This window comes from Gavialis gangeticus, unplaced genomic scaffold (assembly GCF_001723915.1).
Source record: "Gavialis gangeticus isolate Ggan-Ray unplaced genomic scaffold, GavGan_comp1, whole genome shotgun sequence".
NCBI lineage: Eukaryota > Metazoa > Chordata > Crocodylia > Gavialidae > Gavialis > Gavialis gangeticus.
Window position 1 is genome coordinate 36,841,284 of NW_017728992.1, and position 25,853 is coordinate 36,867,136.

General features: G+C 40.3%; 1 protein-coding gene across 1 annotated transcript in view; it reads right to left on the reverse strand.

Moving 5' to 3' along the window:
• The window catches only part of CDH9 (cadherin 9), a 154,349-nt gene that overhangs the window by 114,225 nt on the left and 14,271 nt on the right, over nt 1-25,853 (reverse strand). Inside the window, exon 2 of the mRNA XM_019521512.1 lies at nt 3,887-4,210. Coding sequence (XP_019377057.1) covers nt 3,887-4,114 — 228 coding nt within the window. The 5' untranslated portion in view covers nt 4,115-4,210. The remainder of the gene's footprint in view (nt 1-3,886; nt 4,211-25,853) is intronic.

The following is a 25,853-nucleotide window of genomic DNA, read 5'->3' on the forward strand; positions in this document are numbered from 1 at the left end:
CCCCCCCCCCCCCCCACCGCATGTCCAGTATGCTGCAGTGCTTTTTTATTGAAGTAAGTGTGCTGTGGGACAAAAAGGGTTGGGAAATGCTGCCCTAATCATTTCTTCCACCTTCTGGATACCCTTCATTTTGTAATTGTCTTTCTACTTTTCTATAAAAATCTGCTTCCTTTCATTTTCAGCTTCCTCCCCACCTCCCCCCTTCCACCGACCATGCCATTACTATTAGACAAAGGTCACATGAAACTCCAAATGAGCCAGGTACCCTGAAGATTCTTGGTCATCAAAAGAATGTTATGAAGGAATTTACCTATTTTTACTTTGCTTCATAGTAAGGTTATGGACACAGGACCAGCTCTCCCAGGGTGGCTGCCTGAAGAAAGCACCAGGACTCTAAGAGCCATTCTAACTAAAGCACCCAGAATGTCATGTGTATCAGCATCCCCCTACTGAAAAATGGTAGCAGGGGCACTTTAACTAAAGCACGAGCTTTAACTTCAGTTAAAGCACCTCTACCACCATTTTCTTGCATGGGGACACTGATACATATGATGCTGCAGTCTGCTGGAGCGCAATAATTACCACACTCCAGTAGACTTGTTTAATCAAGCCTCCTCTGATGCTCATCAGAGCAACCTCTCTACATGTGTATAGGCACCCTAGGGGTCTAAAGACCCAAGTAGGACCAAGAATCTGTCTAAAAGTCAGTTAGGCACTGTTAGGATCACTCCAGAACTTGGGGGAAAGCATCTCCCAACATATACATGAAGGTATGGTAGCTGAGATTGAGTACACTGAGGAGCTGGAGTGAAGTAGGATTAGCATGTCTAGCAGGGGGTGCCACAGCTTCCCTCAGGGGTCAGTCCTGCTTTAGAACTTAAAGGTCAAAACTAGCACCTTGAACTTTGCTCAGAAAGCTACTGGGGACTAGTATAGACTCTGGAGTTAAGTGCTCCTGGCAACCTACTCCCCTCAGAAGGTGTGCTTCCATATTCTGCACCAGCTGCAGTTTCTAATTAGTCTTCAAGGGCAACCTCACATAGACCTCCTGGCAATAGTTTAGTTTTGACATTACAAAGGCACAGATAGAGGTGGCCAGATTTGATTCTGAAAGGTTGCAACCTTGTTGCCAGATAAAGTTTGTGAAAGATACTGCTAGCCACTCGTGCCAGCTGAACATTCAGGAGCACTCCAAGCCTGCAAGCATGAGTGACAGGAGGAGAGGGAGGCTGAGCCCCAGCAATGATAGGTGTCCCAATCCCTGCCAAGTTAAATGTTCTGTACACTACCATCACCTTTGACTTGTCTGGATTCAGTTTCAGTTTGTTCACTTGCATCCAATCCCCAACTGTAGGCATGCCCTGAGGATGGACTGAAACTGCAAGACCTAGGTCAGATGATAGTGCCTCACTCCAAATTCCTTTGTAATCTCACCCAGGGGCCTTACATGCACACTTGTTAGAAGGGGTGGCAGGATGGACCCCACAGGAAAGGTCCCAAAAATTATAAACACTTGTCCATTACCACTACTTAGAACCAGATAGTTTTACCTTGAAGTGATTTATACCAGTGTAAATTTGTGCTGTGTGTGTGCTCCATGGCATAAAGTCAATTTACTTTAGCGTAAACATGTATATCTGTACACTGTAATTTACTGTGTAAGTTGAAGTGGAATATAATATATTAGAAAATGGTACTGTATCACCATTTTATTGTTGCTACATGGTAAAAAATTGATTTGCGCAGGTATAACACAGGTAACATTTGTAAGCAACATGAAAGCAATAATTCTTTGTTGTGTGTGATGTTTAATATTGAGTCAAAGGACAAATTTAATACACACACTGACAGACAAGTAATTAGTAACTACCCCATTCCTAATAACTAATAGTCATACTGTAGGCAAAATATGTGGAACTTGCTACAAATTGAGCCCTCAGGAAAGAAACATGACTACTCTTTTTAGATGGCTGTCTGATTCTCTAGCAAATACATTTAAAATTGTTGTTTCTTAATTCATTTTATTTTCTTTCTAGTGTAATAGCATTATTCTGTTCTAATCTACTCTTTTTGCTTGCATCTGTCCATATTAAAGAGGGGCTGTATGGGAATTCTTGCTACTAGCTACTCCCTACAGGTAGGAATTAAAGTGCTCTCTCTTCACATGTAACCCAATTTGCTAATTACCATCAGTTTGAGGGAGAGAATACTAAACCTGAGACAGAGCAATATCAGTTATGAGAAATGCCTAAAAGTTGTTTTTAGGGGAAAACTAAAATACTTAGTTCATTTTCCTGTTAGTGCTATTTAGGCCAGCTCTTGCTCTCTCAAAATATTTATGACAGCACTACTGCCTGAAGTTGAATTGCTCCCATTTACAGCATTTGAACTGAGAACAGACACAACCATTTTGCATAGTGTCATGTCATGAAACAATGTAACATATTCTGATTAATAAAATTATTTGGAGGGTGATGCTATTGGTCCAATGTTGCTTTTTTGGACTGCAGTGCATGGCCTGGTATGCTTACCATCTGTTAACAGATTCAATAATTACCCCTTTCCTTACACAGATTTTCAGTGGTGGAAGCAGGGAGATGCAGAGAGATACAAAGTCTGGAATTCATTATTCCAGGTGTCCATTCTTATACCTCTATCCAAATCATTCAGGTTACTTTGAAGCCATGCTGGTACAACTGAGTTTAAAATCAACTCAAATGTTTCCCACTTAATGGCCTTCTTAAAGTTTTTCTAAGGTAAAGATTCTCATTTTTGCAAAGACAAAATTATTTTTGTGGCCATTTATATATTATGAATCTAAATATATTTAAAATACTGTGTCCCCTGTGTTATTTCTCATTTGAAATATTACTTACTATTTTAAGGTACCTCAAACTGAATTTTATGCCATAGTGGGCACATCTACATGTGCAATTAGCATGGAGCAATGATAAACTCCAGTGCATATCACACCAGAGTTTATTGCCTCCAGGCACCATGTTTTAATGTGTGTTGAGCTAAGTGGCAGTAGCCTGGGCTGGCAAGATGTGCAGGGGGTAGGGGTCAGTCTACTAGCCTGGGGCTGCTCCAACCTCGCTCAGTTTGCTGCAGAGGGGTTGGCTGGAGCACGGGAATGTTCCAGTGCAGGGCTGAATCCCCTACAGGAAAGATGATGCAATGCAGCAAATGCTAGAAATGTAATATTCCTTGATGAAGATGGAGAGGAAGGGTAGGAAGTTAAATTAAGAGTCACAGATAGAGAGCTAGAATCAGAGATGTTGTTGTTGTTATAGATGATGTAAGGAAGAGGACTCGTACAATTCAAGGAGATACCTTTCCCAGATTGTTTGGGTTTGAGTTTCTTTGCTGGAGAAAGGATAAAGGACTGGCATGTTTTGTTTTTGTTTTTTTAAAAACATCTTGTCCTGGCTTAATCTTGTATAAAGACATAATTTTCATTATTAAGTGGAATTTTACACATGAGAGGATCTCTGTAGTCTTACTAATACCACAGAAACAAAGTAATTGAAACATAACCTTTTTGTTTCCTTATTTAATGTTTATCTTAACAATGGAAAACTGATTGCAACTGATTCTGTGATGAAACTCATGTGTTGGTTAACCAAGAATGAGTAGTGTTCAACTGGAAATGTTCCCTTTTGTAGTCTGTACAGTGATCCATCTTCTTCTCTGTTTTCCCCAAGAAAAAAACAAAGACAAAAAAGCACATCTACAATACATTAGAGGAATCACCATTTTAGTGGTGATTTGAAAATAACATCCACTCAAATATAAAAAAAATCAAATCAGGAGGACTGTGCAAAGCTGGGAAGAACCAGTTGTCATATTCATCATCTCTTAAGCAACTTTTAAATACAAAGCTTACCTTGCCTACATACTGGGTATCTGGACCCGTGTACTCCTCCAGCAAGAAAAACTGATTCCACATCCAGCCACGTTTAGTGCGGTGCAGTGTTTTCCCAGCATCCTGTGATAGCCCCATTATCCTTTCAGGATGCAAATATTTGTTAGTCCTTTTTGGGGATGGTGTCAATTGCACCACATGAAGCATACAATTCCAGATCAAAATTGCCAAGCAGTAGTAAGTCCTCATTGTTTGCAGCTTCACCAAAGAGGCTGTTATGTTGAACTTCTCTCCTATTTCACCACAGTAAATGTTTTTAAGTGTTGTATTCCACTTTTAAAGGACCTGTGAAATAGTCAAAAGTTTATGGGTAAGTAGCAGTAATCTTCTTTGGATACTTAAAATATATATTTTACCACAGTTGTGCCTCAATTAATGTATTTGTACAACTACTGGATTTTAGGACTTTTATGCCTATAAATAAATTACAATTTTAATACAGGCCTCCTGGAAGAGTTAATCCAAGAGAAATCGTGGGTGTACAGATATTCAGGCTTTTTTTCCTAAAGTAAAAATGGCTGGTCCAGGAGCCTCTGGCTGTACATTGCCAGCACTGCAAGCTCCCTACTTTTCAGGGCCTCAACATTTGAACATTTGTACCTGCAGCTCTGGGCAAGTTTTCTACTAGAAAATAAAACTGGGAGAAATCTATCAAAATATTTGAATGCGTACACAGTCACAGTCTCTTCAAATCCTTGCCCTCTGTTTCTCCCTCCTCCATCATATACATTAATAGATTCACAGCCATGATTTGATCAGGTAATATATTTCTACATCTTAAAAGTTAAAAGGACCAAAATAATTTTATTGCTACATTTAGTGCAATTCTAAAGCAAAGAGCTAGCTCCCAGCTTCTAGTGTGATACTGTTATCATGTGAGAACCTACACATCAAAAGAATTTTAAATATGTTTTCTCTCAAGCTATTCTCTCACTGCTGTGGTACCATTCTTCTCCTTGCCACCTTGCACACAGATGTTCAAGTGAAACTAAACGTGCTGTACATGATTACATGTTTCCTGTATACTTCCTTCCAAATTGCTTGTATGGTGTACAAAGGCCTTGCTTGTATAATTACTCATCCATTCTTAAGCCAAGGAAGATTCTGTGACACAGAAGGGATTTGTTTGAGGGGGCTTTAGTGATGGAAGAGACCTTCCATGGCCCCTCTGGACTGGGTTGACTTATACTTCCTGGACCTGTACTGAAAGAGCTCCATCCAGAAAAATCTCATTGGAATCAATAGGGATTCTGCATTTGGACTGCAGTTAATCAGAGTATGGCTCTTTTTACCTCCAGAGAGAAAAAATACACAATGAAAAAACCTTTCTTATAAAATGTCAACATTTCAGTGAAAAATTAAAAACAAAAAACTTTGGCTGAGAAATTAACTCCCTGTCAAACCAGCACAACAGAGTGGGAAGTAATATTTAGGGTGCTGACAGATGTGCAGCTCCCTGGTCTAACTCATGGCACTTCACAGAAAGCACCATGAGTTAGACCAACCCTCCTGACCCAACAGACATTCTCTGTTGGGTTGGGAGGGTGGGGGATCAATTTCCAATCTGGAGCTAATCCACATGAAGAACTATGTGTCTGCACTTCTCTCCCCTAGCCCCTCCCCCCACCAGCTCCTGCATTGTCTGCATGTTGGGAGGAGGAAGAAGGGAGGGGAGGGTGCTTGGGCTGGGTTTGCCCAGCCTGTGAAGGACAGGGGGCAGGTGGAATCAAGCCCCCTGCCTCGGGGGGGGGCAGGGATTCCAATACGTCTGTACCCACTCTGGTACAGGCTTGGAAAACCCCAGTTTAAGCTCCCTCTCCATCCTTGCCTCCCCTCCCATCATGCAAACAGTACCAAGGGCAGAACTGGGCTGAATCATCCCAGTTGTGATCAGACAGAAGTTAATGAAGGCTCTCCACTTCAGAGTGCTTTCATTTGAAACTTCATGTAATGAGAGATAATTTTTCAGAAAATCTGGCACTTCTAAAGTGTGCTTCTGTCAGGGCAAAGCTGTAGAGTGCTTTGAAGGAGATGATCATACAACAAATGTAACTTCTGCCTATGCCCTTAGTTGCTTTGTGCCCCTGCCTTCCTGCACTCTCCAGGCTGAGCTTCTAAGCTGCATAAGATCTTCCCATGGTATGCTATGAACCACCTCTTGTTGAATTGTCACTGCATAAACTGAGGTACAGACTGAGGATCCCAGCCCAATAGAAAAAAATGGGATGGATGGATATTAAGCATCAAAATGAGCACTGACAAAGCACTATAAAACCAATTTTCAGTCTGCTTTTTCTGGGGGGCAGGAGGGAGGTGGAGGGGAAGTCAGCAATAATTGTTTGGTTTTGTTTTTCAGTAGTAGAAATATGAATTTTTTTGTAACAAGAAAGAAAAAAAAAGGAAACAAGAAAAACATGTCTAGTGGAGAATCCAACTTTCTGTTGATAAACAATATAAACAACTCTGCTCTGGACATCCTGTTTTGCACCAAGGCCAGCCAGTACAGGCCCCTGCATCTCTGGAGAGTCATGATTATGCTGAAAATCTGCACAGACTCAGGGTTCTTCAGTTACATGATCCTGAAGCAAGATAAAAGCTTTAGTGCTTTTACTGACTTCAAGCAGACTTTTAACTGAGGAAAGAAGTGGAGTCTTGGAATGTTTAGCAATCTCTAGCATCATGTTTAAAAACAAAAAGAAAACATTTGTGAAGGCATCTAATTTATGCAGAAAATTATAGTTATAATGCAGGAAAAATTGTATTTTCCTCACTTTTTTAATTGAAGAATCAAAGCACACAGTAAATCAACACTAATTTGCATAAAATCATGCATGTACATAGATTTTGGCATAAATTAGAGAACATTTTCTCTTGTGATTCTGTAGGTATTCTTGATATCTTGTTTCCCCTCTTGTAATGTTCAATATGTTCTTTTTGCATTGTAAAGACCATAAGGTAATCCTCCCATGGCTAATTTAATGCCAGTAAATTACCAAATTCCTAAGTCAAGAATGTGTTACTGAAAGGGTAGAGCATTGCCTTGTTATTTAAACTCAATGAGCACCAATCAGAATACTGTCTTTTATTCCAAGTGACAAATTCATCTATTTTTTAATTTTTAGGTATTGTTAACCTCAAAGCTCTGTACTGAGAACATACATTTAAGCCCTTCTTGTTTTTAATTAAAATATTTAGCAACCTAGGACATAAAGTGGAAGTTACTATGTCACCAAGTCTAGTCTTCTGTTATCTCAGGAAATTATTGAGGTGTCATTATGTCTTGTTCATAAACTGATCATGCTACATCATAAAATTGGGGTGTTCCCCAACAGCCCCTCTCGGTGACTACTCACATTGCTGCTTTCAAATCTCACATCTCTGAGTGCTTTTAATTTCTAGGCTAAATTTACTACTAACCAAATTATGCCCACATGACCATGTGCCTACATTATCCTTCACCTTAAATTACTGTCTACCTTTCCCAGTGGTTACCTCCTGATATGTTTATAGAAAGCAATCATGTTCATTCTATCCTTTTGTTTTGCTTGTCTAAATTAGCCAAATTTTAATCCCTGTTTGTAATTGTCAGTTCTCCTGATGATCCTATTAGCCTTTCTTTGTACCTGTTCCAGTTTGAATTGATTTGAATGTGAATGACAAGAACTGTATACAGACTACAGCTGGCATCTTACCAGTGTCTTATAATATGTCATTAACTCTTCCCTATCTCTTCTTGCTTAAAAAACAAATCCCTCCTTTCCCAGATTTTCCCCCTAATTTTGTGCTCAGAGAAACACTATAAGCTGGGTATCAACCACTGTACTTCACCCCCAAGTCAGGGCAGTATATTAGAAAATAAACCAATGGAAGTGTCTTAGACAGCTAGTTAACATGCGTACTGAAAACAGCAGAAAATTGTAGTCAGCAGAACACAAAAGGAAGCAGACTAAGGAAACTACATGTATTCCATACACATCTATGAGGGTCTGCCATGGGGTTCAGTTTCTGAGAAAACACTAATCCTTTCACAGAAGAGCAAAAGAATTCATGTTTTATTCCTGTTAAAACAGAATCTTACATAGTGGCAAAGCGGCTTTCAATGTGACGCTGCCCTCTAGTGATTGGTGCACTGGGAGGCTGTAGGATTTCCCATTGCTGTAAAAAGTACAGATCTCTTTCATCTTGATTAGTACAGGCCTCTTTTCTGGAACTAAAGAAACATGGATCTAAACATTTCTCCTACTGTGTATGATTTATGTTGTAATTGTGAAAGGTTTCTGCAGATACAAATGTGTTATGATGGGATCAGTCCTGACCCTACTGAATATAATAGTAAACTCTTATTCGACTTTTAATAAGAAGGGCAAGGAGCAGAAATGTGATCCTGTAGAGAAGGGTCTTGTTTATAGGCAATTTATGAAATATTTTGGATCAGACAATATTTTACAGCGTCTAAGCAATCTATCTCACTTTGCCCTTGCTCCTTCCCCTTTCTAGTCAGTCCATCTGTTGTTTTGTTATTCTTTATTTTTATTTATTTATTTTTTTACACACTTTCTCTCCTCAGTTGCATCTGGTTGGAAGACTTCTGCACTGGTAACCAGCTCCTCTTCTCTAGACATTTTAATTCCAAAATTTGTGGACCACCTGCATCCTTTCTCAGTGCTACAAATCAGTGATACCTAATGATTCCAAATAGCAGAAAATGAATTTGTTTTACCATTTGAGGGATCTGTGGAGGTAACCTGAAATCATTGTAAACTCTCCTTGCAGGAAATCTGATATCAGATTCTTAAGAGTTGCAGGTAAATGAATTACCTGCCTATGAAAGACAGAGTTATCCTTAACATACTAACAACTGGAGAAAATGTATCTTTTGAAGCCCTTTGAATGTAAAACATTCTATTTAGATTCTTGAGGTATACACTGAATTAAGCCCTGCTGGGATCAATGGCAAAGATTTGTCAGCAGTGATGCCAATTTAAATGCTACTATAGCAATTGCCATGGTAATGTTTTTAATTAGTGCTGCACAGTCACTCACAAGCATGATATGATTCTAGTCTAACCTTGGGCAACTCTACAATGCAACATGTAGAGCAGTTTGTTTCGTTTGCTAATAGTGAAATAAAGTTCCATTCCAAAAGGAATAGATAGCATACTTTTACATTTCAACTAACCTAAAATCATATGTGTTGATTTTCAGCAGCAGTTCTAGATATTCCCTTTCTAAGTCTTTAAGTAAAAATGAAACAATTGACATTTTGTTTTAAGGTCCAAAAAAATCTATAAAACTGAGAGATACGTTTACAGAAGATATGTTGGCTCTCGGGCCTTATTCTGCAGTCCATATTCACATGAGTACTTCCTCTATACTCAAGTCTACACTGCAGTCACAGAAATGCCACTGAAGTCTGTCTAAACACACCCAAGGTAGCTTTAATCTACCTAGTTTGGTACAGATGGAGGTGAAGCTGTATAAACACAGCCTTCACTGCAATCAATGTTATCTGTGAAGGATCCTAGGCACTTATTTTGTGGTTCACATATTTTGGGGTTGAAGTCTGTGTTCACATGGCATTGCTCCTATGACACCTGAGCCAGCTACACTAAAGCTAATTTTGATCCAGTTACACATGCTACAGTCATACATGCAATGTAGACATACGGGTTCTCTGTTTAGTGAAACTAGTAATGTAAGTACGGGTTGCAGAATTTCTTTCTAGATTAGTATGACTTTAAAACATCAAGATCCTTTTCCCTTCCAGGTTTCAGGTAAGTATACAACTTTTCCCCTTTCTCCCCTAATCTATAAGATGTAGTAAACGGCTGAAAAAAACTGCAAAACTTAAAAAAAAAAGAGAGAGAGAAAATAGCAATTGCATAATGTGGGGTGGGAGAAAAGGACACATGATGGAGGGGGAAAAGACCAGGGATAGGGGTGAGCCTCATCTCAAGGCTACCTGACTTCCTTGGCTCACTGCCTGCCTGTCTGCCAGTGCCTGCCTCACTCTTTGCCTCTGACACACATTGCTGGCCAGGCAATATGAGAAAGCATTAATTCTGGAAACTGTGCTTTTGCAGAGCTGCAGCTGCGGGGACAGCACTAACTCCCATTTTTTACCACCACATTCTGGGAGTGGGGGGGTTACACTCTGGGCACAATTCAGTGGCAAAAAAAAGGGGTGGGGGGTGAAAGTTTCCTTTCTGGCACCAGCAAACTCCATTGCTAGGCTAAAGAACTACAACTTTCAGAATGCCTTTTCACTCTGCCCAACTCTCTGCTCTCTGAGAGGGCTGAAAGATGGCTGCCCAGGGTGCATTTTTTCCATGCTATTCCTCTGGGTAGTAGCCAAAGGAAGAGTGTGCACTTAGTAGCTATCAGCTAGCTCTTAGGACAGCAGCAGAAAGCTTTGGGAGTGTAGGAACAAAACTAGAGTTTAAACAGATTTAATAGTGGGTCTTAAGAGATGGCAAGTAGGAAAAGATCAATGTTATGCCCAAAAGGAATATTGCCATACACTTCAGCCAGAGCAGAATTACCTGACAAAAGTTTCCAAACAAATCCAAGGACTAGATTTTCAAGTGAGCAGCATCTGCAACAGGGGCCAAGTTTTAGGAAGAAGTCAGTTCCAATTTAGATAAACAGGAGCCAAAATTAAGAAAAGAAATGCTCAGCACTCAACAGCTCCTAGTGTGATGCATTTGGCTAGATCATTCAGACATCTCATGCAACTCAGACATTTTATATAACTGGCCACCTACATGGGTACCAAAGTGGGAGCTGACCTGTGTTGAAAACCTGGCCACTTTTGTGGCAACTGGACTATTTGAAAACCTTGACAGAATGCAACTCAAGACAATAATTTATGCCTAGAACACTCATGCAGGCTTTATTATCTGTATTAATGAATTAGCACCATTAAAAAAAACAACCCTCCACCCAGAGTTTTGGAAGGTATTAACTAATTGAAACAACTACTGGATTAACAACTACTGGCAAATGACTGTGATGCATATACTAACTACCACAAGCATCTATCTGAAATTAGCAAGTTTGTATTTCATGTAAAAATGCTGCAAGTCACTTTGATGTGTGAATCAGAAAGGTTAGGCCAGATTGAGATATGGAATGTGATGGCTGCTTTCCATGTATCCCAGATTACAGGCCCTTGGCAATGGCAAGTGTTCCTGGTTGGAGTGGGTACCAGTGCAAGGTATCTATAATCCCCGATCTACCAGCAGTTTCCAGTGAGTCACTGCAGTCCTGCATATGGATAGGAGGATATGTTGATTCATGCCCACTGGAAAAGGCTTTCGTGGTGTCAGAGCTGTGGTATCAAGCAGCTGTCCCCAAGGCCCTCCAGTAGAAGTGAAAATATCTGCTCTCCCTTTAAGTGAATCCCTTCTGAGGTGTGGGAAGGACAATTTTACCCCACTCTGAACCAGAGTTAGTGAATGAAGCCTAGAACATTAACTGATACAATGCATAAATCTGTGACCTATGAGAGATGGGCTTCAACTGAGTTAAAATGAGCCATTTAAAACATCTTTTCTTACTGCAACAGCTCCCTGAATAAGGAAAAAGAAGCCCTCATTTTTACACTAAAATAAAAAAAATTAAAAGGCCCTTTGCTCCCATTAATATTCTTTGTTACAGGGTCTGCTTTTCATCAACATGAGGGGAAAAAAGAAAGATTTTATGTATAAACCCCTTAAGCAAGGCCTTTTGAACTTCCTTCTTTGATCTTTTGGTGTCAATTCTGCTCCACAGGGAACTCATTCTATTCTTATCCTATAATTAGACAGCTTCATTTTTCTATACCATATCTTACTTACAAATGCAACACATAGACAGTGTTTACAGGATAGTCTTAAGACCCAAGAGGAAACAAAACTGTTCTAATCAAAGATAGAGTACCCTCCACCGGCCTTGTTGTTTCCCTTTTAGAAATGTCTCTCTTATTTAACATGAAAAGTCCTATCACTCATAAGATGGTAGTCTGCATGTTGATATTGATACCTTGCATTATTTAAAACATTTTTATGCTTCATAAACAGCATAACCTTCTTTGTGCCATATACAAAACAGAGAAGCAGGTGGACGTACAGATCACTATTTTCCAGATCTGTCTGTTCTGATCAGCATCTCTATAGGAAACAGATGAGCATCACCTATGGCAACATAGATAAATCATTACCTGTACTTCACCAGCTCTAGAGGTAACACTGTGTCACCAAACTTCTTTCTCTCACTTGCTCTCTCTTTCAATATTTTATATGTGTGGTCCAGACTGCCTTACTTTTTAATATCTTACCTATTCTGCTGATACAAATGCCACAAAACTGCCTTCATGTGGCACTTTCTTCCCATGAGACCGATTGGTTGAAACTGGCTCTAATTTTCCCTATCTGTGGCCACAGATGGATGTTAATTTCTACCAGTAAAAAAAAAAAAAAAAAAAAGCTTGGGAGGAGCATACATGCATTACAGATCCTTGGCTGGAGAGCTACATAGGTGAGCTTTCCAGCCAGGGGTTACTAAAAGGTTCCTCCTTGGGCCACCCCTGCCCTGAGTGGAGTCCATTGCTTGACAGCCTGTCTTCTTTCCTACCGCAGATGAGGGGACGGCTGAGGGGACGGCTGTCAAGAGGCAGCCCCCCTGGCTTTTATGTCACTGGCTGTGCAGCCCAAATGGGCTGCACATGGGGTTACTAAAGCCAGGGAACTGGTCATTGGGAGAGCCTCCCTGACCCTGGTTCTCAGATCCTCAGCTTTTAAATCATCCCATGCCATTTAAAGCCTACAGAGGAAGGAGTTATGGTAGGAAGAACTCTCCCTACCTTGATTTCCAGTCCTACAGCCTTTAAAAGTTCCTTCCAGCTGCCTGAAAGTGCACAGCTTTCCCCTAAACAGCACATTCAAAGCTGGAATCTGCCAGCTGTTAAATCATCACCACACCACCCAGCTGGCCAGCAGGGTCAGCAACATGCATCTGGGGGCATGAGGAAGCAAGATGGGGAGATTCTCCTCAAGCCGGCTTCTCATCCCTGTAGGCTTTGCACTTGCCACCCCTTGATGCTCAGATGGGCAGCAGGAATAGCTATTTCAAAGCCAGCAGGTCTAGTACTGGGCTTGTGGGGAGCTTCCCAAGCCTAGGACCTGTGCTGCCATTGCAGCCCACACCACCTAATTAACAGTCCTGAGTTTGGGAAAGAGGCCAACAAGGCTGCTGTTCCCCTTCCCTCCCTGATCAAGATGGGAGGGGAACAATGGAGGAAAGGTCCCACCCTGTTCAACAAACAGAGCAGTCCATGTTTTGGGAATGAGGCAGGGAGCAGCATGTGCTTTTTTCCTCCCCTCCTGGTCTGGCTTAGGAAGGGACCATGTAAAGGTTTTTCTCACAGGGGAGATTTTCCAGGTTGACCCCTGGAAGATATTTCTCTCCAAGGATTGTGTTTCCTCTAGGAGAAATTGAGTGAATGTTTGTATGCTTGTAGAGAGTGGTGATTCTCCCAGTAGAAAACTCATACCTGTACGTAGCCTATACTTCCTTAATAAATGGCATTACTAAGGAACAGCAATGAAATAGCCCAAGAGACCATTATAAATTAGCAGACCTTACAACAGCTCTGGAGTTGTTCTAAACTTTGCCTGCAGCTGAAATGGCCCTTGGCACACCTAAGAATAGAGGTAGCACACATGTGGCCTAAAGCTATCTGTACCCTGTGTTTCCTCATCTGTTCTGCACTTTCATTAAAAAACACTGATTGCCACTTGTTAGCTATAGTGTGAGCACTGCAAAATACAAATGTGATGTTGAAATATTGATATACCATTATATCTAGGTGAATCTTTATGACAAAAACTGTGTTCCATATTCTAATATGAGTTATATCTTCTTCAGAATTGTTTTGAGAACACATCAGTTTTATGTTTTCTGTACTTGGAAAATATGTTTTTTAAAATGAAAACTTGAAATACAAAGCATATAACTATCACTTGCACTAGTTAATAAAAGAAAATTACAGTACAGCATCAAGCCCTGATCACAAATGGTTTTAATATGGATGGTGTTCACATTCATGGTAAAGCTTGTTTTTATATTTGTTGTTGCCAGCTTTTATAATCAACTGTACAAGTTCACACACATGTGTTTGTTTTATGTTAATTTATCCTAAATGTGTCAAATTGACATCGCTGAACAAGAAACTCTCTGTTTATCCAAAGGCATAGTGTTGGTAATAGAGCTTGTCAAAGAATTTCTCAAGCATGGCACGTTTTGAGAGGACATACCATTTTGTCAAAGTTTAAACTTTTCATTGGAACATATATATTTCAATGGCCCTTCACTACTTCAGAGCTGTGGATTCCAGATTTTCACACTTTCTGGAAGCCCTTGATCTGTACTTCTGGCTCCATAGTAAGAGTCTAGAAACTCTGAGGACCCTGGCTTGAAGGTCAGAGTTTGAACTCCTGTACTCAATTTTCTTTGAAATTTTTAAAATGAAACATTTTTGATTACTTTAAATATTTTATGTCAAGGAATATATTTCCAAAATGAATACATTTTATTCAAAATTGCATTTATTTTCTTTTTTTATATATTTTCTATAAAATGTATCAGAAAATAAATTCTGATTTTTAACCTCCACTAACTGGGAGAACTTGTACAAGGTTTCAATGAGGTGCATCAAAGGCTCACAAGATAGGGGACCTTACAAAAATCTACCCAGGGTAGTATGCATTAACTCTAGGCAACTGGGTTTAACTCTAGGATAGGAGATATGTTAGTTTCATGTCTGTTGAAGCTTTGGTGTCTCTATTGAAACTGCAGTTATTACTGATACAAACTGTGCTGATATCTTTTTATGATTTGGATGCTTACTCACGAGCAACTGGACTGTGAGTCCTGCCTCATTTCACCTAGGCCACCAAATGGCCCTCAGATGACAGCTGGTAATGAATTTTGATCACAAAAATTCTGGGGCAGATTAGAACCGGTGAACTGAAGGTGAAATGTTCTGCGTTTCAATATACGTTCCCAGAGCAATTTCCAATCTCCATTACCATCATGCAGCTTTGATGAGATTCATCAGTATGAATCCAGAGAACCTTCTCTAACATAATGGTCTTACTCAAGATTTCTCTGGTGTCCTACTGTCCTTCACAGTCAAACAGAGTAAAAGACAAAGGAAATGATCAGCTTAAACCATATTTGGGTATTTTCCCACAGAGAGGGGTGGGAACAAATGCTCACTGAAAATCTGAGATTGTATGCATCATATTGGAAAACACATAGAGTTCTATTCTCTAACACAGTGAAACTCTGCTTGGCTTTATCCAAATGAGAATAAAAGGGCATGTCTACTTGTGCACAGCTACTGTTCAGTAGCTAATAATACTGCACAGTACGGCTGTATGTCTACACGCCTGTACTGTGCAGTAAACATGGTGACTTATGCCTGCTTGAGTGTAAATTTGATACCTGCATCATGCCTGATTGTATCAAATTTATGCTGGATTATTTACTGCACAATAACACACTTGTAGATGCCTTACTGAGCAGTGACACTGTGTGTGGACTGACTTTAGTCCCAAGTCAGTTCATACACAGCATTAATATATTTTACCGCCTGCAAGTGTGGACATTGACCTATTCCTGCTTACAGCGCAGTAATTTACTGAGCAGTGTATTTCAGCCAGAGTAAATGCATGTGTAGGCATGCCATCTGAGTCCTAAAACTATCTTATCTCACCCGGACAGGATCACTATAAGGATGACCTACCAGTAATGTACAACAGGGCTGCCCAACTTCTTAGTAGCTGGGGGTCCCACACTGCAGAGGCTGAACCAGCAAAGGCCATGGCTTCGCCCTCCCCCACTCTCTTGCAAGGTTTTCCAGGATCACTGCACCATATGTACAGGTAACTGGTCATCCCACCACCCTACTGCTGCACCACACATTTGGGCAGATCGCCCCCACACACATACCTCCTTGGCTGCAAGTTGCATTGAGCCTTCACCATTGCTGCTTTGCCCTACCCCACTCTCTGAGGCAGGGCACAAAAGTCAGAAAATGGAGGTAGAAACTGTAGACCTAGCAGCCAGAGTAATGAAAGGAGCAGCAGCCAAGGGAAGCCCTGGGGTTGTCATTTAACTGTTCATGGACTGCCAGTTGGACAGTCCTAATGCAGAGCATTCACACAATGATGTATGTCCAATATCCCACATTCACACACTCCACTTCCAGTAGAAAGATCATGATGCATTCAGGAAAGTAATAAAAGGTGAATGTAATAAAATTATTTTATTGTGAATGTCCCTAAGGGGAGCTAAACAGTCCTGAAATAGACTGTCCCCAGCTGAAGACTTAACAGAGTTAGATGATCTACCTAGGGCAGCTAGAAAGGAAAGAAACATAACTTGGTCTGTGATGGCTTAATCTATGCTTGACCACCATAGTGTATAACATGACATTTTATAATACATATTTTAATAAATAATATTGAATTTCTTTATGGGGATATTATTACCTAACATCTTGTGAGGCCTTTCCTTTAGTGAGTTTATATCTAGGGAAATCAAGGGAGCAATGCCATGATATAATCAATTTGTACACCATGAAGTAGCAATGTGAAAGTAAATGATATAGTTCTATCAAGCTATCTAAAAATGTGACTTTTACATTTTCAGTGTACAAGTGATATGGTCTTATCTGGATAACATAAAGCACAAAACAAAGTGTTCTACATGCTGAATAGTATGGCATATATTTCTATGTGCATGCACACATATAATGTTCATTAGAAACCAGAAATGGAAAAGTTCTGTAAGGAAGTAAAGGTAGTATATTAATTGACATTAAAGCTTGCTGAAAAATATTCCTGAGTAGAATCACATCTTGTGTTTTCTTTTCTTTTCTTTTTTTTCCCTGAAAAAAAGCTTTATTTAGTTCCAATCCAATATCCCCCCTCCACAAATTACATTTATTTTACAGTAATGAGTATTTTTGCTGAAGTTTGGTTCTTCATGCAGTTCTTCAAGAGACTGATCCAAAACCTTCCAGGCTAATGGTTGTTTTACAATGGGTTTGGATCAGGTCACATTATATAAAAACTTATAAGCAATAGGCAGACAAGATTCAATAGCTGAATTCACATTCTTTCAAGAGACTAAATAATAGCAGTGGAGGAAAAATTGCCTCTCTTAATGGCCATTGCTTGGGAAAATAAGTCCATTTAAAATACTTTTCCCATGTATATTCTGTGTATTATACAAATTTGACACTTGTATTTTGAAATACCATACTGACCTCATTTCTATAATAAGGAGCTGTCCATGGTAATCTTTTATGTTTTAGGGTTTTTTCAAATACATGAATGTTTTCAAACATTTCATATAAAATCTGTTCACACTACTAAGTAACAAAAATATTTCTATTTTTATATAATATACAGATTCTGTGTGGGCAATATGCTTATATTTTACAATAAACTTATAAAAGCACATGTTTTATTGACTCTGTTTATCACCAGTGTTATATAGGATTTCAGAACAACTTTTCTTGTTCAGACTCAGCTAGGTTTTCTTACTATTAAATATGAGAGATGAGCTATCCAAAAGAGGGAGCCATAGTATTATGCTATATCTTTCCATTTTACAATGCCATTGACTTGCATAGAGTTTTTTCCCCAACTTATTTTTACTCTAAACATAAATTTTGTTTTTAGATTTCTTATTTTTATGCACTTATGTGCCAAGCAATAATTTAACCAGTTTATTGATGGGAATAGAAATATGGGAAATTGAATGAAACTGTAATACCATTGTGTAACCATACTTTGCATAAGACAGCAAGATCTATCTTGTCATAAAATGGAGAACTTAGAGTCAGAATCTCTCTCTTTTTATCTTCCCTTTGTCAGATCTGCCAAGAGTGGCATTAAATGATTTTAACTTTAACTCTTTCTGTCTCAGTCCCCATTCTGAAATGAAGAAAATAACTTAGCTCTCCAACAATAGTGTTGTAAGGATTTGCAAAACACTTGTAGATTTTGGTGTTACAAAAACAAAAATAAATCAAAATGGCATTATTTTTAATAATGCCTTTTTAAAAAGTTGAAAACCCCCCCTTTTTTTTTTAAGTGGGGTTGGGATGTTGTTGTAGCTGTGAAGGTCTGAGAAATGTGGGAGGCAAGGTTTTTTGTGGTATCTTTTAATGAATCACTGAATCAAGTGCCTCCCAGGTCTGAGGAAGGACATCTGATGCCTGAAATCATGTCCAACAGCTCTCCCAGCTATACAGCTGGTCCAAAAACAGGTATAAAAAGAATCATTGCTTCTTGTACTTTTTCTTTGAGTCCTTTGCAAAGTTTAGTAAACATGATCTGAGATTGTTTTCATAGCTGAGATGTCTGGAAAAAAAGATGTGTATCTTTTAGTGAAATAGTAGAGGTGTATATGAAAATGCATACTACTTCCTTAACTTCCTCAGGAGGTTGTCTTTGTTCCCCCCCCCAAAGCTATCCTTGCTTCACAAGTTTCAACATATTTATAAAGACATGCAAGGAGATACTTTCTGTACCTAAGTAAAAGAATGAAATTCTTGAATTAGCAAACTAAGCATCCCACAGACCTTAGTCTGGTCTTCTTTCAAACCTATTCAACTAGAACATAAGCATTATTTTGTGAAGCAAGCTCATTCACACATACCCATTTCTCATGCTTTTATTTTTACTCTTACACATCATTTTTAAACATCTTTTGGGTGTTGAACTGTAAGACTGGAAGCAGTATAGGCAGAGAAGACCTGCATAACTATGGAATCATATATTCTGTGTGTTAGACAAAACGTCGGGTCTAAACCAAAAGCCAGAATTTGAAAACCCAGCTAAAATCTTTGTACCAATATTCCTTGAGGCCCAGGCTAGTTTCTCTAGTTAAAAATTATAATGTACAACATGGCCTATATGTAAAGGGATTTTTAAAAATGATAGAGTATTTGCTATTTTTCCTTGTTATTACTTAGCAACAGATACTGCACTGAGAAAAATACAAAACACAGTACAAATCTTCTCTTTTTTGATGAATTCATTATAAAGTTTCTGTCATGATGAGTTGTTGTTGCAGCTGCTATGAAGGTCAATTTAATACTGAAAGCTTGTCTCCTATTTTGCTTAACTATACAGATTGGTCCAATAAAAAATAATACTTTACCTTAAAAATCAAGTTGAATGACATAAAAAAAGAAAGAAGCAAAATGTAAGTTAAGAATAAGGGAACCATATAGAAGAGAAAATATTGACATTTGAAGTACAGAAGTTGCAGTAAAAGAAAATAAGGCAGGGGTCAGCAACCTAACAAGGCCAGATCCAGCTTGCAGAGTTCCAATGCATACAAGTAAATCTATGTCATGGATCTGAGCTATGCCACCCATTCCCTCTACAGCAAACTCCTCTGTTGTGGACCCTGCAAATGGGCCAGGCATCTGGAAGCAGGCTGGTTAGGGGACAGGGGTGGAAACTAGCAGCCCACAGCAACATCCAGGTTGCAAACACTGTCTTACAGTTAGACCCTTAGGCCAGGTAAACATTGCATGTAAACTGGTTTAAACTCATAACTGTACAGAAGTTTGGCGCATATTGATCAGTCTAGGAATGGTGGAACTTGGTCTAAGATAGATCTGGTACAATGTGCACTCAAATATAATCAATTTAGGTTAAACTGATGGATCAAACTTCTGGAATCGATAGGGATCTCTTATCCAAGTTTGATTAATTGGTAACTTGAATTGATAGGAACATGTTAAAGATAGATCACTGTACTCCAGATTCCCAGCCTCTTTAATGGCCCCCCATAATCCTGCCCTTGCAGGAAGGCATGCTAGCACTTGGCCTGTGCTCCACTGCTCCAGCTGAGTACCCAGTGGGCCTTTCCCCTGAGTTTCCCCTGAGCCAAGCCAGCACAGACCTTCCCCACAGCCATGTTTCCAGCTTCTGGCCATGTGTCAGCCACAGACAGGCAGCAGGGAGGAAGTAAGGTATCTGTGTCCCCTGAACAAGCTCTGGGACCTGGGCACTCAAGTCCCTGGGCCATGCTATCACATCCCATAACAAAGCACCCCATGATGTATATGCACACCTGACACTAAGCCCAGGAGAAAACTTGCACTCAGGCACAGCCCCACACATCCAGCCAAGGACCCCCTCATGCCCTTGTGTTCAAGCACAGCCCCATAAAGCCTTGCCCTGGCTACTGCATAACCAGCCAGTGACCCACATTCCTGCAGACTTGAGCCAAGCCCCACAGAGCCTAACTCTGGCTCCCACACACCATATCTTGGAGGCCAGACACAGGTGCCCTGGCATTCGGACCCTAGCATGGATGCCCCAAACCCTTGAGCAGAAGCCAGTGCAGGTGGCTTGCCTCTGGTCAGTCAGGGTGGCAGAGGGCACAATGTCAGGAATGCCTGCATTGAGGGCAACCCTGTGACCTCCACAGCTTGGCCATTGCCAGCAGGTATTTGGGCCGTGGGCACCTGGGGTGCTGCAAGGCTTTTTTATCCCTCAGCTACAAGGCCGTGGAGTGCTGGTGAAGGGAGAGGTGTGAAAGCATGTTTGCCTGTGTCCAGTAGCCAATCAGAGGTGGTCCAGGTGCTTGGCTGTAGTTAGCAGTCTCCAGCAGCCCAGGGAGCATGGGAGGCACACAGGAGTGCTTCCTTCCTGCCCCCCACCAAAGAGCAAAGTATATACTGTTTCCTGCTGATCTAACATAGGCCACTTACAGAAAATCACATAATTTAGATTGATTCCACCTCAGGCTTTTTGGATGTCTGTACTTAGCCTTCATGTGTTTCTGTAATTTTCATCACAGCATCCTCCTTTCTCTGGAGATGGCCACTCACTGGCTCTATTATTTAATGAAGTGCACTTATTTGAGGTGATGTGCTTTTTGAATGAGAACTGTATCAGAGGCTTCTTTATTTTCTTGCTTCTATCACAAGGTTTTCATCTGTGATATAGCAAGGGAGGTAGCTTGTAGTTTGAATGCTTAAGTTATTGTTAAAGTTTGGATCTCTTGACCCTCTCTCCCTCTATCTGGGATTATTAATACCACAGATTATTTTGTTATCTGAGATCTGTTAGGCCCATCAAAGTTTCTTCACCTTTTTTTTCTTTGTTGCAACATATTTATTATTTTGTATTTATTGCTTTGAAGTATTTCTCTACGATACTAATTATTCTTAGGGGATAGTTACATGTTTATATTTCAGAATATTATAATTGTCACCTTTTGAAAAGCTACACTCAGTTAGAAAGTTGACTATGCTACAGACCTTTCCACTCCTGTTTCTACTATATTCAGAAAAAAAATTACCTTTGTAAAATTTATTGGTCATTCAGTAAATCAGAAACTGGTCTTTGAATTGCTTTTATTATTCAATAGTTTCAAGCTGTAAGTTTAGATTCAAAGCAGCACACATTTTTTCTGCTTTATTTGGGTGTGTTGATGACTTAAGTACAAAAGGAAACACATACTCAGTTTCTAGTTAACTTCATGTATTTGCACACACATGATTTGCATACATAGATACCTTAGCTTATTGTGTGACCTTAGGCACACAGCATTTCAGGGTGCACCTGCAAAAAATCAGTACAGTCAAGTCCTATGGAAGTTGAATGTGCAAAATCTGGGGAAACAAAATCCTAAATATTTATTTTTAGCCCAGGCAAAAAAAGGTTGCCATGCCTCTCCAATGCACTCTCACACACAGTGGCCTTCCATCTGATAGACTGTATCAGGGCTGTCCTACTGGCAGCCCACGGGCTGCATACATCCTGTGAGCATGTGGCATGTGGGTGCCAGCAGTCCTTTCTCCCACTACCACATAGTTGGGAAAGGAATGGAGATCTGCATACTGCTGCCATAACTCACTGGAGAGGGAGGCTGTATGCTGCTAGTATGGCCCACACAGTATTGAGCAGGGAGCCATGTGCTGGTGGCATAGCCCAGGTGGTGGGGAAGGATGCAGGGAGCAAACCCCCAGCATGCAGACTGCTCACTGGGCAGCCCAGGAGCTACATGCCATTGCCATGTGCAACCAGCAATTGCACCAAAATTGGACAGCTCTGGGCTATATTACCACTCATAAATACTCCAGCCCAATTGATCCACACAAATTCAAACCCCAAGAAAATAAATTGCATTTTTTTTACAAATGATTTCAATAGACGTTAGTTCATGTCCTTTACCCTCATTACTAAATGGGCATGATAATTTTTACTTATGGTGTAAGAACCAGATCTAAGCTGGTTGAAGTTCCTGAAAAAAATTGCATATTTAAGATTCAAATTTTAAATACTTAAATATGTATTGTTTACCTCCTGACTGATCTTTAATTGTTGCCTCAAGACACTTTTTTCAAATATAATTTATTCTGTCATTCACACACACACACACATATATATATATATAGAGAGAGAGAGAGAGAGAGATGCATATATCTATATATATATACCTAAAGTACTAAATTATCTCAATATGGCATGCACCTAGTTTGATATTTGATGACTATGGGAAAGAACATATCATTAGAATGACATCAAGTACAATGAAGTGAAACTATTTTTATAATTGGAAAGATTTTTTTTTAATCACACAAATTCTTTTTCAAGCTGTGATTTCAATATTCTTATTTTGCACTTATTCAAAAAACCCACTCATTGAATTAAAAGGTTATTTTCTTTGAGTAAGTAATAATAACTTTAAGAATTGGCACTGTAGAATTGTAGAATCACAAAAAATTAGGTTTGGAAGGGACCTCAGGGGGTCATCTAGTCCAATCCCCTGCTCAAAGCAGGGCTATCCCCAATTAGATCATCCCAGCCAAAGCTTTGTCTATCTGGGTCTTAAAAACCTCCAAAGATGGAGAGTCTACAACCTGTCTGGGTAACCTGTTCCAGTGTTCTGCTACCCTCCTAGTGAAAAAATTCTTCCTAATATCTAACCTAAACTTCTCTTGCTGCAACTTGAGACCATAGCTCCTTCTTCTGATATCTGCCACCACTGATAACAGTCTATCTCCATCCTCTTTCAACCACCCTTCATGTAGCTGAAAGCTGCTATTAAATCCCTTGTAAGTCTTCTCTTCTCTATACTAAATAAACCCAGTTCCCTCAACCTCTCCTCATGAGTCATGTGCCTCAGTCCCCTCACCATTTTCATTTACTTCTGCTGGATTTTCTCCAATTTGTCCACAACCTTTCTGTAGTGCAGGGCCCAAAACTGAACACAGTACTCCAGATACAGCCTCACCAGTGCTGAATAGAGGGGAATAATCACTTCCCTTGGCTTGCTGGCAACACATGCCAATGCAGCCAAGTACACTGTTAGCCTTCTTGGCAACAAGGGCACACGGCTGGCTCATATTCACCTTAATGTCCACTGTAATGTGCCAGTGAACAGGGAATGCCAACAGGGGAGCAGTTTTCAGGCAATTACTGGAGGCAAGAAGAGGGAGGAAGAAGGAGGAGAGAAGCCAGGTCAAGCACCAGATCCTGCCCAGGAAAGGTAAGTGATCCAGCTGCCTGTACCTTTGGTTTAGCTGACTGTTTGTTTGTTTGGTGTGGGGTGTACTCTGAGAAGCTGGGAGTGGGTGCTGACTGCTGAGTGAGTGTTGATCGCTGACTGCTGTGTGATTGCTGCCTGGGCCTGAAATGTGGTGGGAACCTACTCACAGTTGGGCAGTAGACATTGAGGGTTACAGGTTATACAGACAGGATAGAGTGGGGAAAGAGGGCAGGGGTGTTGTTCTCTGTTAAGGAACAATATATATCCTCTATGATCAAGACGGGATTAGAGGATGGCCAAACTGAGGTACTGTGGGTCAGGATACAAGGGGGTCAGGGAGAAATGGACTTGGTAATGGGGGTCACTTGGTTGCTTCCCCCATTCAGTAAGGGACCCACACTTCCCCTGCTCTTCCTCTTGTTACTGATATACTTGTAGAAACTTTTCTTGTTACCCTTCACATCCCTTGCTAGCTGCAACTCCAATTGAGTTTTTGCCTTCCTGACTTCATCACTGCATGCCCAAGCAATACTCTTATACTTCTCCCTAATTGTTTGTCCAACTTTCCACTTATAAGCTTCCTTTTTGTGATTTATTTTACTGAAGAGTTCCTTGCTAAGCCAAACTGGTCACCTGCCATATTTAGTAATCTTCCTGCACATCAGGATGATTTGTTCCTGCACTTTCAGAAAGGCTTCTTTAAAGTACAGCCAGCACTCCTGGATTCCTTTACCAATCAGACTGGCTTCCCAGGGAATCCTGCCCATGAGTTCCCTAAGTGAGTCAAAGTCTGCTTTTCTGAAGTCCAGGATCATTACTCTGCTGCTCTCCATCATTCCTTTCCTGATTTCATCTCGTGGTCAGTGTATGTGTGTGTTATTAGGGGTGTGCAAAGAGGGCCCTATTCGATTCAGATTCAGCCTGAATCAGGGACAGTGATTTGATTCATTGATTTGGATCACTGTCCCTGATTCAATTTGGCCTAATCCGAATCTGAAGATTCATTGCTGATTCTGAGAATCAGCAATTTGGACATAGACACAGCTTTAAAAGTTTTTCTACATACCTTGAGGTACTAGCATGGCTTATGAATGCTGTGATGGTGGGGCAGATGGAGCATCCCACAGGAGTGTGGAGGGCTCCCCAGCGTGCTCGGCAGCAAACCCAGAAATGGACCACAAGCACTTCTGGTCCACTTCTGGGTCTGCCAGAGAGTGTGCAGGGCCCCCCTCCCACCCCTGCACCCTCCCAGCTTGACGATTGGCTGCGGGGGAGCCCCAGGTGTCCCCCCAGACCCAGGAGACACCAGTCACCGAGCCGGGGAGGGGGCAGCATGCTCCCCAATGAACCCAAAAGTGGGCTGGAAGTGCTTCTGGTCCACTTCCAGGTTTGCTGCCAAATGCACTGGGGAGTCCCCCATGTTCCTGTTGTGAAGCTCCATCCGCCCAACCATCACAGCATTCTCAAGCCACTTGCTACCTTGAGGTATGTAGGAAAAACATTAAAAGCTGTGTCTATGTCTGAATCTCTGAAGCTTTCTGAATCTCTCCAAATCAATTCAGAGTGTTCTGATTTGATTTGGAGAAATTAAAGGGTCCTCTGATTCAATTTGGATTCGGAAATTCAGCCACCAAATTGGGCGAAATTGACTCAGGGACAGAAGTTTTGCACAGCCCTAATATATATAATAGCAATATTAAGTGTGTGTATAACAAATTGCTATGTTATTATAGCAATATGTGTGTGTGTGTGTGTATACACACACACACATATTGCTATTATAACAGAGAGTTAAAAGAGGTTTGTTTGCTTGGTTTTAGGGGGTGCGGATTATAATGTGATAGGAAAATCCCATGTATCAAATTCCCATGAAAAGCTTGATATTATGCCAAAAAAGTAAATGTCAAACCTTTCATAAACTTCCACCTTTTATGATTATATCTATTCAGAGCTATTTTTACCTTGATTTTAAATGTTTATAGCTTTCGTTAATACTTTGGACTTGATCTTATTAGTTAAAGTTTATCTGTGTATGATGTATATGTGCATTTCCCCCATTACAACTACTTAGTATTTTCAAATCTACATTGACTTGAAACCTCACCTCCCAGGAGTTTTCCACAAATCCTCTCTTATCCATTGCCTCTGCTTTTCCCAGTGGTTGAAGACAAGTGCATATAAGTAGCTTTGAATGTTCACTAATACAAGGTACTACAAATACGTTATCAAGACTAACTCTGATCTAATTTGTAGTAACGTCACTTCAACTGATATATTTCTAGAGACGTAGGGTATGTACAGATATTCAGGGAGGTTAGATCAAATTAAAAATGGTCATTCTATTTTGGGATGGCAG